Genomic DNA, 17,568 nt, shown 5'->3' with positions numbered 1-17,568 from the left:
GGCTGGGGATAGGGGGTCTGTGGCCTTGCAGATGTTGGGACTCAGACTCCCGTCAGCCCCAGGCAGGGGTAGTGGGAGTTGTTGTCTAGAAACAACTTGTGGGCCACTGGTCCACCCCCACCTGAAGTAAGGCTAAGGTTTGTGGTGCTCCACAGGCCAGGTGGAGATTCAGAAAACAGAAGTTCTACCATCTCACAGCAAAAAGGGAAACCACCTTGGAACATCTGCAAAGCAAATTGGCTGCCTTTTTAAAGGCAGCACGGTTTGGCACTGAAAAGGGTTTGTGTTGCTTAACCTACCAGTAGTCTCTTGATTCCTTTATTAACAGCAAACATCATTTTGGCTAGGAAGTAATTTATGTCATCAAAGATGGCTCTGGGTCTGTCTTGAATTGCAGTGCAGGTGAAAGGAGATCTTCACCATTTCCCAGACATATAAACCTGCTCTGGTGTTTGTGGTGACGACTTGGAAAAATCTTACCTCTCTGTATCCTAAGAAGCAGGTTCTGCAACGAGTTATTCTGAAAGTTTGCCATCTTCCACTGCAGGCAGGCAAATGCACATACATACATTTGCGCTCTGTCTTTCCCACTGAAAAAAAAAGGCTATGGTACCCCACAAAACAAGTGGACATTCAGAAGACATGTGGATGTTTGCTACGAATTAGAGAAATTATTCTAATGCTGTATATGTCTGTTCAGAACTAGTTCCTGTTTTTAGTTCGTTGGACCTTACTCCCGGGTAGGTAATAGTAGGAAACTGACCAATTAGACTTGTCAATTGCACTGTAATCCTGTGCATGTTAAATGGCTAAACACGATGGGGAACTATAACCGTACTTTGATTCATGGTGCATGGTTTTTTGAAAAGCTGCTAAAATTTTGCTGCTTACTTTCAGCCATGGCCCCTGTGGCCAACAGAGCCGAGAGATATTTTTCACCCACCTAAAAATTACACTTTGGTTTTATTTGTTTGTTTTATTTTCATACTACTATGGTACATGGTGCTTTACAAATTCTGGAAGGACGGTTCCTCTGCCCCAAGTGGCTTACAGTCTAGCCACTGACCCAAGGGAGGGAGGCAAAGAAAATTCTCTGCACATTCTGAATACTGTATGTATAATTGCTAAAATATTCAGCAAATGAGGCATGGGGATGACGGAGGAGTGGAGGAGAGAGACACCAAGGAATTACATACTCTTCCCACCCTGCTCTATTTTGTTCCAACTAAATGCGCAGGTATTTTCTGCTTCCGACTGAATCTGCATCTTTGCTTTGTTGTTCCCTGCTCCATGAGTGGGGAGCAAAAAGTGTAAACTATCACTTTGTCAAATAGTGAAACCTGCTTCAATGGACATACCTTTGGCAAACAGACTCTGGCCAGCCTGCTAACAGCAGCAGCAAAAAATGTCCTATTTGCAGAAGCCCCAACTTTGTGCCAGCCTTGCTGTCCACTTAGCTCTTAAGCAAAGTCTTAAAGGAGCTGGCAATGTCCCCACTAGCACCTTGCTCCTTGTTTTCTTCCTCGTGTTGGCGGAGGGTAGGCCCAGGGGCTTGATGATGACGACAATACTATGCCTTTCTAGCTGTGCAATTTCTCAGCTAGTTCACCCATCGGGCCCTGGATGTCGCAGACGAAACGGTACACGTAGCGCTGCCCGCTGGTCTTGTGAATGATGTTCTTGTGATAGTAGTAGCGCAAGCCGCGGCTGAGTTTCTCGTAGGTCATGCGGGGTTTGTTCTTCCTCTTGCCCCAGCGCCTCGCCACCTGCCCATAGTTGAGAAAGAAGAATGAGATGGAAGGTAGCCCCCAAGCACTGCGTAAGCATAAAGATCACAAGAGCCAGAGACCTGTTGCAGCTGCGCGTGATGTGCTACAGCAGCCTTGACCAGCCTGGAACCTTCTAGCTATACAATTCCATCAACTCTCCAGCCAGCACATAGTCTGTGCAGCTGGAGGGCACCAGGTTGGCAAAGGCTGCCTAGTGAGCTGCTGGCATCTACTTTCCGCACAGCTGACAACAGCTGGAGACCCACAGATTGCTCCCCTGTGGTGTAGCGAGGTGGGGGCATAGCCATTTTCTCTTGTTCGACGGCAGGACTCGAACAAATGGCTTCAAGTTATTAGGAAGGAGATTTTGACTAGACATCAGGAAGAACTTTCTGACAGCAAGAGCTGTTCAACCGTGGAACGGTCTCCCTCGGGAGGTGGGGGGCTCTCCTTCCTTGAAGGCTTGTAAGCAGAGTTGGGGGGGGGCACCTGTCCTGAATGCTTTAGCTGAAATTCCTGCATTGCAAGGGGTTGGACTGGATGACCCTTGGGGTCCCTTCTATGAACCCTATCTCCCATTCCTGTACAATACACAGGTTTTCAAACTGAGGTTGATCCTGTTCACACATTAGGATTCTTAGGCATACATCTAAGACCCCCATTTGCACCGCAAAGGTCTTTTCTCCATGCCCCTCTGGTCCCCTGTGGGTTGTACCTAAGGGTTAGTGAGGTTGGCCCCCACCAAGGGGGTGTAAAAATCATACCACTCTGGCTCGGATCCTGCCAACCCATCCACATGCTCTCCTTGCCAAGGGTTCAAGGGAGCCTTGGTACACCTCTGTTGATGGGAAGGGCATGGAAGGAGTTTTCCCACTTGTGGGTTAAGTGCCACGAGCCTCACCTCATGGGGGTCGCAGAGTTTGAACTCCCAGTCGTTCCCCGTCCAACGGATGAAGGCCTGGCAGGAGCCATCTTGGAGCAGCTCCAATAGGAAACGCCACAGCTGGATGGGACCGGAACCTGTCCAGGAAAGAGAAGCAAGGAGTGTTGGTGCTATGCAGGGCTTCAATGGAGCCAGTGGTGTAGCGTGGGTTGCCAGTGCCCCGAGGCAAGGCAAGTATAGCGCCCCCTAACCTGTGATTCCTGTCAGGGCTGGACAGAGGTGATTTTGGTGGGGAAGGGTCTTCCCAGCAGGGAGAGGGAAGTTGGGGAGGGGACAACAGTGACAGCTGTTATTGTTATTATTATTATTAATTATTATTATTTATTTCATTAATTTTTTACACCGCTTGATTGTTTTAAACCAGTAGCGGCCTGGTTGCTGTCTACTTGTGCCTGCTGGTGTCCCATTGCTGGACCCCGATTTACACAGTGTTTTTCTGGGAATGGTTGGAAGTGGTTTACAAGATTAAATCAAAGCTACACGCAGAACAATAAAACAGCCTTTAAAAGCTGTTGCTGGAACCACAAAGGTAGCAGCACATCAAGCCGAATAAATTGAAGGGAGCAGATTTAAATCTGCTGATTCCCCCCCAGGTTTTGGAGCCATGCACAAAAAAATCCTTCAGCAGTGCAGCAACCTTTTGAAAACCTCTGCAAGCCGAAAGAGGAGAACCTTGACCGTGGGTAGGCAACCTAAGGCCCGGCGGCCGGATCCGGCCTAATTGCCTTCTAAATCCGGCCTCGGACGGTCCAGGAATCAGCATGTTTTTACATGAGTAGAATATGTGCTTTTATTAAAAAATGCATCTCTGGGTTATTTATGGGGCATAGGAATTCGTTCATTTTCCCTCCCAAAATATAGTCCAGCCACCCCACAGGGTCTGAGGGACAGTGGACCAGCCCCATGCCAAAAAGGTTTGTTGACCCCTGACCTTGACAGACTTTTCCAATAGTTTGAAAGCTATAGAACAGCCTCCAAAAAGGCCCTGTCTCTGGTTTCTAGTATTGATAGGAAGGGCAGAAATCTTTCCAGACTCCTACCTGTCCGTTCCCTATGGGACAAGTTGGTGACATTGGCCTCAGCCCAGTCCCTTGACTCCTTTTTCCTCTGGGTTCTGACCGGAGGGCCACACTGACATGAATCGCATTCCAAGGGGATCGGTTGGCTGAAGGCAGCTGGGCCAGATGTCTTTCTCCAATCACGGGATGTCACGACCCCCAATAAATCTTGTTCTAGAGGGGAAATTATGGAAGAAGAGGACTGTGAGGGTAGACTGGAAAGCATGTGGAAGATGCCTGATAAAGTCATAGAGGTTTGTGAAGTTGGGTTAGGGCACCTGTGCATCTCATGGGTGTAGCCAAGGGGAGAAGGCAGGCAGGAAGCTGCCCCCCTAAATCATTAAAAATCAATACAAATCTGAGGTTCTGCCCCCCCTAATAAAAGCCTGCCCCACCACCACCACCACAACAAAAATCCTGGCTACAGTCATTGTGCATCAACCTTTGGTCCTCCTCTGATTTAGGAATGGGCCACAGCCAGTGGCGTAGTGTGGGTTGTCAGCACCCGGGGCAAGGCAAGTAATTTGTGCCCCCTAACCCGTGGATTTGCGCCCCCTAACCCTAACCCCCAGATGTTGCGCCCGGTGCGGCCGGCCCCCCCTGCACCCCCCACGCTACGCCACTGGCCATAGCATCTGCTTTGCACGTAGAAGGTCCCAGGTTTACATCTCCAGTTAAATGGATCAGGTAGCAGGGAAGGCATCTACCTGAGATTCTGTGGGAACACTTCCAAATCAGAGTAATTTTGGGCTAGGTGCAGCGTGAACCACGTCGAACTAGAGAAGCAGCGTGGTTGTATCCAGCTTAGTTCTATTCAAAGCAGACACGTCAAAATGAAAGGAAACTAAATCACATCCATTCATTTCAATGGGTTCTCTTCTGAGTAGGACTAGCCTTGGCTACAACGTCTACCATGTGTTCTCCTTCCGCTATCAAAATACTGCATATCAGTGGTTGCTGGGAATCAGGGGAAAGGAGAGAGTTTTGCGCTCAGATCCTGCTTTCCAGCTTCCCATCAGCATCTGCTTGGCCATTGTGAAAACAGGATACTGGATTGGATGGGCCAGATCCAGCAGGTCTTCTTTCATTCTTACATTGACGCAGACAGTGCAAACTGTTTAATGAGCCTGCAAGATTGTGCTTTCCATCCTCCGGAATCCTCTGCTTCCACGCTTCTTCCAGAACATACAGACTAGAATTGCCTTGCAGGATCAGACCAAACATCATCCATCTAGTTCAGGATCCCACAATGGCCAGCCAGGTGGGTTTCTGGGATGCCCAGTATCAGTGCATGAAGCCAACAGCCGAACATGCCTACCTGGTTCTTGCTGTTCCAGCTGACCTCCAAGCAGAGGCTGAGATGAGGGCCGTTGCTCTTCAGGGGAGCAGCGACACAGAGGAGAAGACAAGGCCTGAGGTGCAGGGCTAACATACGGGGAGACCTGCAGACTCGTGGGGCTGCTGTCCTGATAGGCAAGCTTAGAATCTGAAGGAGAAAGAAACATCAAGGGGAGGGTCAACCCACTATCTGACCGCTTTTCTCACCTCACACCAAGGAGCTCTGGCCCTCCAGGTGTGGCCTCTCATCATAGCTGTTAACTTTTCCCTTTTCTTGCGAGGAATCCTATTCAGAATAAGGAATTTCCCTTTAAAAAGGGGAAACGTTGACAGCTATGCCTCCCATTACTGTTGGCCACTGGCTGGAGCTGATGGGAGTTGCAGGCCAATATCCCTCTTCCTGTTTTGCACCTACAGCCAGGAGCTGGGACAATGTGAAGCAACATCCCCATAGCATGCAGAGAAAAACTAACTCCAGATACAGTGGTACCTCTGGTTACGAACTTAATTCGTTCCAGAGGTCCGTTCTCAACCTGAAACTGTTCTTAACCTGAGGTACCACCTTAGCTAAAGGGGCCTCCTGCTGCTGCCGCACCGCCACTGCACAATTTCTGTTCTCATCCTGAGGTAAAGTTCTTAACCCGAGGTACTACTTCCAGGTTAGCGGAGTCTGTAACCTGAAGTGTTTGTAACCTGAGGTGTTTGTAACCCGAGGTACCACTGTACAACATACCTGGAAGCATAAAACAAGCTCCCTTGTTGTATATATCATGATTTCAGGACTCTGGCAATTTGCCAGCTTCCCTCTTTGTTAGCCCATCTGCCAGCAGATGCCAACGTCTTTTTTAAAAAATAATTTCAAGCCAGCTTTTGAACAGTAATTGCCATCTGCTGAACTCTTAAAGCCTTTGCCTCTTGTTGCCTAAATGTCTTGTCACTGTCATAATTAATGGGTGACTCTTATGGCACTGTTATTGGTTTTTTTTGTGTGTGTGTGTATGTGTATTTATTACAGTAAGATGCTTTGATTATTTTGTAATGTATAGAAATGAAACATTTGCCCATCTGGTCTGAACCCAGAACCACGGAGGCGAAAATGACCCAAGGCAGAGATAGCTGATGTGGGGTCTGCCAGATGCTGCTGGACCAATTCCCACCATCCCTAACCATTGGTCAATGTTTGCTGGTGCTGATAGGAGTTGTAGTTCAACAACATCTGGAGAGCATCTGGCTCTCCCTGCTCTGATGTGTCCCAAACTTCCTAAAGAGCCATATCTCTTTCCTCCTGCCTATAACCAGTGGCGCAGCTTCATGCTCCGGCACCGGGGGGCGGAGAGCAGGCAGGGGCATGGCTGGCACGCATCCTGGGGGGGTGGCACACGTCCTGGGGGCGTGGCACGCAGCCTGCAGGGGCATGGCGCCCAGCACGGGCGAGGGGCAGCCATGGTGGCACCCCACCGAAATTGTGCTGCCGGGGGCGGTGTGCTCCTGCCGTCACCTCTTCCTCCGCCAGTGCCTATAACTTACCTCTTTCATACAGTGCACTGTAATCCAGGCAGGTAGAAGAGACCTGTGTCAATTCCATTACCGTATTTGTGTACTCGGGGAAGCCTGGAAAAGAAATGGGATAAATATTAGACTTGTTAGTTGCTTGCTGCTGCCCAAAGGGTCTCCAAGCAACTTACAACATGTGGGCCCCATCCACAATACAAATTTACAGCAGTATCGTACCACTCTGAACAGACATGGCTTCTGACCAATAATTCTAGAAATTGTCATTTGGCTGCTGAGTTGTTACGTGACCCCTATTCCCTTCAGAGACGTACAATTTCCAGAGTTCTCTAGGAAGAGGGATGGGTTGTTAAACCACTCTGGAAATTGTACCTCTTTAAGAGGAACAGAGGGTCTTCTAAGAACTCTCAGCCTCTGCAACAAACTACAGTTCCCAGGATTCTTTAGGGGAAGCCATGCTAATACTAATACTAATAATAATAATAATAATAATAATAATAAGGCCCTGAGCCCGGCCTTGGCTGGGGAGGGCGGGGTATAAATTATTATTATTATTATTATTATTATTATTATTATTATTATTTGTACCCCATCCACCTGACTGGGTTGCCCCAGCCACTCTGGGCGACTTCCAACATATATTTTAAAATGATACTATTTTAAATCTATAGTGCAGATGAGGCCTTGGGACCCATCAACATCTGGAAGATTCCCACGACTTTCCAGTGTGGCTGATGCAAAGGTTGGGATACTTTAGTGATATCATTACCTTTCAAGCCCGGCGTGTTATGGAACGGCATTTCTTTCTCAAACCCTTCAAGCTCAGCTAGGTAACTCCCACCGGTCCAACTTGGTGGTGGCTGATTCACCTCATTTTCTGGCAAAAACCAGGAATCTACAGCGCTGAAGTCTTCCTCTTGGAAAACCTTCTTGTAATCTTCCATGAAATCTTGATGCAGGGGAGAAATAAAGAGAAATAAGTAAGGGCATCAGACTTTCATTTGAAAACACTATTTTTCGTAGGGCAAAGACGAGGAGGTTGAGACCCTCCCGGTATTCCAGGCCTACAATTCCTATCACTCCTCAGCCATTGGCTGTGCCAAAAGGAGCTGATGGGAGTTGGAGTCCAAAAACATCTGGAGGGCCGCAGGATAAACAGCAGTCGGGGCTGAATATGGCTGCACGAAATGGTACAAAGCTGGCTTGAAAAAAATGGTGTCTACATTCATCCCAAGGCTACCCCTTAATGCCAGTGTACTGCATAGCTGTCAACGTTTCCCTTTTTAAAGGGAAATTCCCTTATTCCGAATAGGATTCCTCGTGAGAAAATGGGAAAGTTGACAGCTATGCTGTACTGGAAGAAGCAAAGATCACCAATGTCAAAGCAATGATTCTTCAACATCAACTTCGTTGGACTGGTCATGTTGTGCAGATGCCTGATTATCGTCTTCCAAAACAACTACTCTATTCCGAACTTAAAAATGGAAAGCGTAATGCTGGTGGTCAATAAAAGAGGTTCAAAGACTCACTCAAGGCAAATCTTAAGAAATGTAGTACAAACACCGACAATTGGGAAACACTGGCCTGCGAGAGCTCCAGTTGGAGAACAGCCTTTACCAAAGGGGTCATGGGCTTTGAAGACATTCGAACTCAGGACTAAAAGGAGAAACACACTAAAAGGAAAGCATGCTTGGCAAATCCACACTGTGATCAACTCCTGCCCGGAAACCAATGTCCCCACTGTAGAAGGACGTGTGGATCCAGAATTGGCCTCCTCAGGGACTTACGGACTCATTGTTAAAACCGTGTTTATGGAAGACAATCTTACTCAGCTACAAGTGATTGCCGAAGAAGAAGAAGAAGAAGAAGAAGAAGATCCCTAACCACACAGGCTTTGCAGATCATTTGCAAGCTTCTATGATGAGATGCAACATAAATACAAAGGAAGCCAACCAGAGTTGCTGGAGCAACTCAGTCTGATGGGCAGGGTATAAATAATAATTTTATTTCTATTTATTCTTGTTTATTATTATTATTATTATTATTATTATTATTATTATTATTATCTGCAATATACTAGGCTTGTCTGTTCTGACTGGTAGTTGCTGTTTAGGATTTCAGCCAGAAGTCCTTTCCAAAGGATTAAGACCTTTTGGGAGATGATCTATAATGAACTGAAGAAAGTGTTTAAATACACATTCCCGAAGAAACCGGACGCCTTTCTCCTGGGCATGGTCAACCAAGAGGTACGTATGAAAGACAGGATATTTTTTATGTACGCCACAACAGCAGCAAGAGTACTTATTGCAAAGCATTGGAAGACACAAGAATTACCCACGCTGGAGGAATGGCAGATGAAAGTCATGGGCTATATGGAATCCGCAGAAATGACTGGCAGAATCAGAGACCAGGGAGAAGAGACGGTGGAGAAAGATTGGAAGAAATTTAAAGACTATTTACAGAAACACTACAAGATTAATGAATGTTAAAATAACATCAGATTGAATGTATAAGGTTATTGGAGTAAAATTTTAAAGATTAGAAGACCCAACATTTTAAGTTCTAAGCATTGAATAAGCTATATTAAGACATTCAAATCAAGAAAGGAGGTTAAATATGACAGAGGGAAGGGATTTGTTGTTTAATGGTATGAATTGGAATACAGGGAAGGGAGACTCGGGGAAGTCAGAGAAACAAGTTAATGCAAGATCAATATGAAGATAAGATTGTTTTTATTTTTGTTGTTTGTAGTATGTGATGTTTGTGTAATTCTGTATGTTTTTGGTGTATTGTTTGTTGTTTTTGTTTTGCTTTGTCATTTCTTATGCAAAATCGAATAAAATATTTATTAAAAAAAAAACCAAAAAAAAAACAGAAGTCCTTTCCATCATTTCTGAATTCATCCTTTTGAACTGCAGATGGCAGGGATTGAACCCATGACCTTCTGCAAGCAAAGCGTGTGATCTATCACTGAGCTGTACATCTCTCCTGGAAATTTCTTAAGATAAAGCCTCCTGCTTTCCCCCTGGCATTGGTGCCTAGAACTGGCAACTGTTTGCTCCAAGTGCAGTGGCTCTGAATGATCACCCAGCCAGATGGGAACAATGAGTGTACACAAGTGTATATACTCTGTCACAGGAAGTGAAACCACTTTCAAACTACTCGCTACCACCTCAGAAAAAAATAATAATCCTTGGCTCTGCTTTAATGTCTTGTCCTCTGAATGCTTCCATTTGCATTATACAAAGAAGCACCGTTTTAGGATTCTCATCACCTTGTGCCCTGTGATTTCCTGAATGACACCCAATACTGTGTTCTAAATACTGTACATTTAATCTCAGTGAATGTCCAGTAGTACATGTTAATAATGCCCACTTAAATTCTTCTACATCTCCATTTATATTAACGTTATAATTTTGTCTAAATTTATAAGGCATAAGATGCCACTGATATATAGTTCTGCAGACATTTTCTTTAAGGTTGAAACTTCCTAGCAAAAATGTTAAAGAACCAGTTCCATTCTTCTTCTGCTAAAGACACACACACACACTTGAAAACTGCTCAGAAGTCATTATGGCATGTAAGTGGTATATAAATTTATTATTATTATTTCTACTACCACTAATACCTACCCTAGGGAGCATTATCTGTAACTTTCAACGCTCATTTCCAACCATTTTGATAATTCATGGCTTGATTGCCAGCGTTGCTTCAATTTTGCATCTTAGATTTTTTTATTTGTGTTAGCTTTGCATTAAATTTTGCATTTCAAAAAATCTGCGGGGCTACTGCCGTTGACTTCGAGCATTTTAAGTGATGCTGAAGAGACACAGAATGTGTCGTCGTAATCATCATCATTATTATCTATCTGTATTATTTATCTGTATGCCGCTCTTCATCTGCAAAGCTCAGGGTGGTTCACAGCATGAAAACACAAGATAAAAGCCCAAAACAAAGACAAACCCAACCAATAGCCCCACCTCTTCCCACAAACACATTTAAAAAGGCTATAGCATCATGAATTCAATTAATGCAAGATAGAAAGCAAGTGGCGCTCTCTATATATTTTAACCAATGCATACTTTACATTGGGGAAGGGAGCCTGCAGCTTTCAAGCTGTTGCTGGACTCCAACTCCCATCAGCCCCAGCCAGGATGGCCAAAGGTCAGGGATGATGGGAGTTGCAGTAAGACGACAGCAGGAAGAGCAAGGGTTGCCCATGGGAAAGGGCAACAGCTCTGCGAAAAAGCATCTACTTTGCATGCAGAAGGTGGCTGGTAGGTTGGGCTGGGAAGGTCCCTTGGCTGAAACCCTGCAGGGCTGCTACCAGTCAGTGTAGACAATACTGATCTAGGTGAAAGATGTTGCGTATTTAGCAGGTTAATTGAGCTTCAGAAAGCGTGCTGCGGAGACCACACATTCAGGAAACAATGAAGAGACGCAAAAATATCGTTTGCTTGGCTTTAATTACAAAAACAAAAACTCCTCTTACATTAACTCTATAAGTATGACCCATCCATCGACCCATTCACCAGGGGACTGAGAGAGGTACTATATACTATATACTTTATATACTATACCCAGTTGCTGACCCAGCTTAATTAACACAACTTAACAGCACCTGCTATACTGCTTCACAGCTGTAAAACTAGGTCATGATATTTACTCTGGCCTTTAAAGAGATGCACATCTTGTGAAACAATAATGAACCTTAATATTTAAATAAACCATTCAACAGACCAATGGTCTGACTCAATATAAGGCATTCATCCTTTACTTTGGCATGCCATAGGTGGGAACTGTAGGAATCACTAAAACAAAAAAAGCTGTTCATTTATTCATTTGAGTCATTATTTTAAAATGAAACACTATAAAGAAACACCCAGCAGCACAATCCTACACACAGGCACTGAGAAGGAAGTCCTACACTCATTGGTATGGGGCTGCAGCTGACATGGTTTAAGGGCTGAGCGTGGAAGGAATAAAAGGGAGAAGCTCTTACCCAGCTGTTCCACCTCTGCTCCAGTCGGGACCATTTGCAAGGGGGGCTCCATCCAGCATTGGCGCCAAGGATCCATGTCTGCAATCTATTTAGATCTGAATTGAGCAGAATTTTTTATTTTAAGGAAAGAAGTAACAAAACTAGGCAAAAGTAAGGCAGATATAATAATAAACAGTTGAAACAACAATAGCAAAAAAGTTCATATTCTAATACTCACAATCAGATTGCAGTATGATTTTTACTTTCCTTCTTATTTGTGAATATCTGGACTTGCCGTCATAGAATTTCGGAGTTGGAATTTCAGAGTCATCTAGTCTAACCTGCTGCTCTGAAGAAATTTTTTTTTGCCCAATGTGGGGCTCAAACCCACAACCCTGAGATTAAGAGCCTCATGTTTTAAGGTTAAAGTACGGCAGATGTGCTACACTGAGCCAAACCACTAATCCATCTTAGCCCACTAAGCGGCAGTGGCCCTCCCTGCAGTGGCTTTCCCAGAGACATGAGGGCCTCTTACCCGCAAATGCCAATTACATTGAACCTGAAACCTGTAGTATTGAGCTGCTGCACTGAGCTGCTGCATCTCTTTCCCTGCTCACAGGCATCACCTCAGCATTAGTTAGGAATCTGCCTTGTACTGAATCTGAATCTTGGTCCATTTAGCTCAGCATCCTCCAGGGATGCTGCTGGACTCCAACTCCCATGATCCGCAGCCAGTCAGGGACAATGCAAGTGAGAGTCCAGCATCACCTGGAAGGTCAGAGGTTCCTGGTCCAGCAGCAGCTCTCCAGGGTTTCAGCCAAGAACCTTCCCATCCGTTGCTGGAGATGCTGGGGATCAAACCCAGGACCTTCTGCACATAGAGCATGTGCTTTTTGCCACTGGGCTATGCAGGCTACTCACCTCTTTGCTGCGTTCTAGGATAGCTGACCCAGTACCGCCTGGTGGCGTCTTCCTCTTCTTTTCCTTGGACAACGAAACTGGCAAAGGGAGGGTGTGCGTACCTACTCAGACCTCTGAGCGGTGGGATCCTGCACCATGGGGAGGAAATGCTGCTGGGTGCTTTTCCTTGGCCAGGAAATTCGGAGGCTGCTACTGCTGCCCTTTCTCCCTCTCTCTATTAATATCCCCCTACCCTTCCAGTTCCTCTGCCCAGCCATTGGCTGGTTTAGCCGGTTTCGTGACTTTTTTCTAAGTTTATGGGGAGGGGGAGATAGGCGTCCATGTCGTCACAGCCAGTGTGTGTGTGTGTGTGTTTGTGTCTGCGTATCACGACTCCGCAGCCCCAGATCAGAAGGCCAGGTGGTCGGATTTCAGAGCTGGGGGGAGGGAGGGGGGAATCGTGAGAGGAAGCAGGACTGGTGTGTTTATCTCTAGGGACCACGATGCAGCCAGCAGAATCTCCTTGTCAGGCTGTATAAGTAGCCCTAATAAATCTCAAAATGAGACACCGCAGCTTCCTCTGAGGCCTGTCCTGGGCTGAGAACTATGAGGCTGAGCTCCACTACCAATTTACCTGGAAATAAGCTAAGGAGGACTTGTTCCTGAACGCCTAGGATTGCACCGTTAAGAAACAACTTTTCCCAGGCTCTGATCAGGCCATCTAAGGTCACCACCACCAGAGTGCCACTATTTTGTGGGAGAGATTCAATCACATATTGATCATTTAAGTTTGCACAATGAAATAGCAATGATAGGGCTGGCGCTGAGCATAAAAGCTGTCGTTTAAAACAGCCTTTGCAAATCCTCAGATATACAGTGGTACCTAGGGTTACATACGCTTCAGGTTACACACTCTGCTAACCCAGAAATAGTGCTTCAGGTTAAGAACTTTGCTTCAGGATAAGAACAGAAATCATGCTCCGCTGGCACGGCAGCAGCAGGAGGCCCCATTAGCTAAAGTGGTGCTTCAGGTTAAGAACAGTTTCAGGTTAAGAACAGACCTCCAGAATGAATTAAGTACTTAACCCAAGGTACCACTATATTCACATGTTGCAATCTACACATGCTCTGAGTGGAAATTTCAACAAATAAGCATCTTATGTTTTATTTGGGGGGGGGGGGGAGTTCACAATCTGTGTGAAATGTGTTTATTGCTATAGTTTAACAACTCTGTATTGATCCTTACAGTGTAAGGGAATCAGCAGCCATTGCTTGACCGGTCGTGATGGAAAATCTTTGTGACCCCAGGAGGCTATGGGGTGGAGTGAAGGGAGGACAGACGATTTCATGGTTCCTTTCATGGCAGCTGATAAAAATCACTCGTGCTGCCCTGCCTGACAAAAAGGAACACAAAACGAAAGGCTGGGCATGTCTGCTCAGAAGCAGATCCCACAGAGGTTAGTGGGACTTGCTCCCAGGTAAGTGGGTAAAAGACTGGAGCCAAGTCAAACACACGCACATTTTATTTCTAAGGTGGAAAATAGGTGTGTTAAATTGGTTTGTGAATTGGGATTGCTTTACTCTATAGTAGGGGTGGCTAACCGGGGTCCCCACACATTGTGACATGTTCATACGCTCAGGACACATACAAGCACACGGGCTCCCTCCGCATCCCACAGGGGGGTTACAACAATATGAAAATACAATATTAAAACCATTTGGAAAGCAAACAAGAGAATAGAGTGTACGTTTAACAATGTACATAGAATAATGTGCCCTGTTGTGCTGCTTTTATTCCTCCTTTAAAATATTTACTTATTGTTAAATTTAGATCCCGCCTGTTCTGCCAAAGGAGCCCAGGGCGGCAAAGAGCAAATGATAAAACAATAAAAAATAATTTTTAAAAATAATTGAAATAAAAGATGCAGACTGGGAAAGTTCTCAACTTAATAGCCTGGTTGAAATAGGAAGGTCTTCTTCAGCAAGTGACAAAAAATATAACAGAGGTGGCGACTGTCTAATATCCAAGGAGCTGGTGCCACAGCACTAAAGGCCTGATCCTGACATTGTGTGGAATGTACCTCCAAGTAAGGGACAATCTGCCAGAAGACTTCTCCTTCAGAGCGCAGTGATCGATTGAATATATAAGTTGTGAGATGATCCTTCAGGTAAAAGTAAACAGAAACAATTACACAGTCTGAGCGCAGGGTGGGGTGTGTTCAAGAGGCTGGAGAAATACATTGGTTCATAAGAGTTTGCAAAATCCAGAGTTCAGCAACAAGAACCAAAATGTCTCAGAAACTTGGCAAGCTTTCAAGTTCTCCAGAAGCTTCGTTCATTGGGCAAGAGGCTTTGTGTAACAACTTGCCTGATGAAGCATTCTGGAGAACTCAGTAGCTTGTGACTTTGGGGTTGGTCCCCCAATGGTACTGCCCAACTCTGGGTTCTTAAAATGTATGTGCTGGGGACTAAAATGACGTCAGAGTTGGGGAGGGGAGCTTTCCACATGGGGGTGCCGCCGCCGTGGAGAAGGCCCCTTCCCCTGCCATTGCTACTTGCCCCACTTCAGAGGGCAGGAGAACTCTGACCATGATTTCAGTCCTCTGGGCCAGCATCATGGTGAGCAGATCGCTCTGACCCCCTGCGTAGAGCACATGCAGTCAATTGAAGCCAGATGGTCTCTGCCCTCAGGCTTGCAACTGCAGCACACAAAAGGAAAAGGGAGTGAGGAGGGAAGAGGAAAAAAGCAAACACAGTTCCTTGCCAGTTATTAAAGTTACATAGTCGTTTTTTTATCCCCATGAGCCAGTCAGGCAGGAGTGCACCACATCATGCGTTCTACTGGGTGTCAGGGTGGGGGAAGCACTTCTCAAAGTCCTGGCAGCTCAGAAGAGAGAGTGCCAGATATCTCTCAGTCATTAGCTCCCATTGAGATAACAAGCACCCCACCCACCTTGAGCCATTAACAAGCAATCTTCCTCGTAAAGGAAGTGGCTGGCTGGAGATGCAAAAGAGGTAGCAAGAGAGCATTCAGGTTCTAAGGCTTAGTTGCTGTGGTTCTGCACAAGCAGCTCTCGTGTTGGAAACAGAGACTGTGAGAGCATCTTTGTGTACACACACACACACACACACACAGAGAGAGAGAGAGAGAGAGAGAGAGAGAGAGAGAGAGATTACACCACACCTCATCTCTCCGCTTTTTCTGTGGAAGGCAAGAGAGCAACGATGGTCAGGACAGTTGCACAACCCATAGAGATAGAGCAGCCCCCTTGAACAGCCTGAAACCACAAACCCACAGATTGTGTAAAGGCTTGAGATTGGGTAAGAGAGAAGAGGATTGCCCTCTACCCTAACTGGAACCCAGCTCTGCAAAAAAGAAAGAAAGAAAGAAAGAAAGAAAGAAAGAAAGAAAGAAAGAAAGAAAGAGCCCTCGCTGTGGAATCCTTGTTCCTTAATAGCCCTGGATCCAAAACTTTAATCCAAGCATAGGGGAAGCCTTTTCAATCTGAGGGCCACGTTGCCTTGTGTGGAACCTTCTGGGGCTGCATGCCGCTGGCTGGGTGTAGCCAGGGGCCAAAGTAGGTGCAGAGCAATTCCAGCCACACACAAAGCAGAGGTTTCTACACCTGCAAGTATCCATGTTCAATCCGCACAAGGGCATGATGGCAGACACATGCATTCCAAGGGAGCACGGAGCAGGTGCATGACCTAAGAAGAGAGGGTGTGGCCTAGAGAAAACCCCAAAGAGGGGCCAGATTCTTCCCCCACCAACCCCAGGCCTGAGATGCCCTCCTCTGCTTTCAATCCCTCTCAGTGGCTAGATAGGGCCTTCCTTTCCACCTCTCCACAGTAACTTGGCAAATCTCATTTCCCATGACCCTAGCAGGAACTATGGCACCCCAATAAAATGGGGAAGGGGGAGTCAGAGAGGGCCTGACCCTGCAACGCCTCCACTCTCAGCCCCTTCCCCTGTCAGGGAATCTCAGGGGAGGGGAGGGTGCCTCAGCCTGAAACTGCAGCGTGAGGTTATGCAACGGCCCCAGCACTGAGGCAAGGAGTGCACAACATCGACCGGAAACCACAGGGCCCCACGCCTCCCCACAAAGCACAAACCAGGTGCAACACAGATCAAGGGGTGAGGAGGGGCGGGTGAAGGACTCTGAATAGTAAGGCTGCTCCTTTCTGTGACTGCCGCTGGGCAATCTTGGAGAGCAGGGCCTCTGGCACAGGAACCTTTCATCCAGCATCACTAACTGGTGTTATGGCGCACCAAAGTGTGGCTCCATGCCGCTCCTTTTGCAGAGAGAGCAACAGCGCCCAGACACATAAACAAGCCAGTGAAAGAGATGCTATGCTTTCCAGTTCAACTTTCCCATACAGTGGTACCTCGGGTTACATATGCTTCAGGTTACATATGCTTCAGGTTACAGACTCTACTAACCCAGAAATAGTACCTCGGGTTAAGAACTTTGCTTCAGGATGAGAACAGAAATCGTGCAGCGGCAGCACGGCAGCAGCAGGAGGCCCCATTAGCTAAAGTGGTGCTTCAGGTTAAGAACAGTTTCAGGTTAAGAACCGACCTCCAGAATGAATTAAGTTCTTAACCCGAGGTACCACTGTACAAGTAAAGCACTTCGTTGGGGAGCACAAACTGCAGCTCTGCCAGAGGACCGGTTATAGTTCTCAGCATTCTTTAGCAGCAGGGTGGGGAGAGAAAGAAAAAATGCTTCTCCATAAAGCAGGGGGCCAGATTTGATGAAGTGAACATGCCTGAGGGCTTTTTCCCCTAGGGTTGGGAAAGGAAAGTGACAGGTTAAATGAGAGGGGCAGATCCACACCATGTATTTAAAGCATATTTATTAAAGCACATGACGTCCCCCAAGGAATCCTGGGAACTGTAGTTTTTTTTAAGGACGCTGGGAATTGTAGCTCTGTGTGGGGGAAATCAGGGTGAGTGCAGCTTAGATAACCAATGTTGTTCAATCTCTCTGCAAACAAATCAGGCTGATTGCTCGTTAAGCAAGCTGTCTGGAAGCGGTCCACATCTCCCCATATCTCCCAGGACCA

The 17,568-nt window shown here is 46.3% G+C and overlaps 1 protein-coding gene across 1 annotated transcript; it reads right to left on the bottom strand.

Moving 5' to 3' along the window:
* Positions 1-708: 708 nt before the first annotated feature.
* On the bottom strand, positions 709-13,446 carry ETV2 (ETS variant transcription factor 2). The gene is made up of 8 exons (XM_083455866.1): positions 12,523-13,446; positions 11,623-11,707; positions 7,390-7,569; positions 6,636-6,719; positions 5,089-5,256; positions 3,753-3,944; positions 2,671-2,789; positions 709-1,766 (listed from the first exon to the last, which is right to left on the bottom strand). Exons 2-8 carry the CDS (start codon positions 11,696-11,698, stop codon positions 1,581-1,583), a joined length of 1,005 nt encoding a protein of 334 aa, XP_083311992.1. The 5' UTR covers positions 11,699-11,707; positions 12,523-13,446; the 3' UTR covers positions 709-1,580.
* Positions 13,447-17,568: the final 4,122 nt, after the last annotated feature.

Source organism: Podarcis tiliguerta (genome assembly GCF_965153285.1).
Source record: "Podarcis tiliguerta genome assembly, chromosome: 8".
In the NCBI taxonomy this organism is placed as follows: domain Eukaryota; kingdom Metazoa; phylum Chordata; class Lepidosauria; order Squamata; family Lacertidae; genus Podarcis; species Podarcis tiliguerta.
This window is presented reverse-complemented; position numbering and strand designations above follow the sequence as displayed.

Excerpts from the sequence above, each read along its gene's own strand:
- ETV2 (XM_083455866.1), bottom strand. The coding sequence starts at position 11,698 with ATGGATCCTTGGCGCCAATGCTGGATGGAGCCCCCCTTGCAAATGGTC. Across the intron at positions 7,570-11,622 it reads AGCAGAGGTGGAACAGCTGG|ATTTCATGGAAGATTACAAG; the intron begins GTAAGAGCTTCT and ends CCCTGCATCAAG. Across the intron at positions 2,790-3,752 it reads GTCCCATAGGGAACGGACAG|GTTCCGGTCCCATCCAGCTG; the intron begins GTAGGAGTCTGG and ends TTTCCTGGACAG.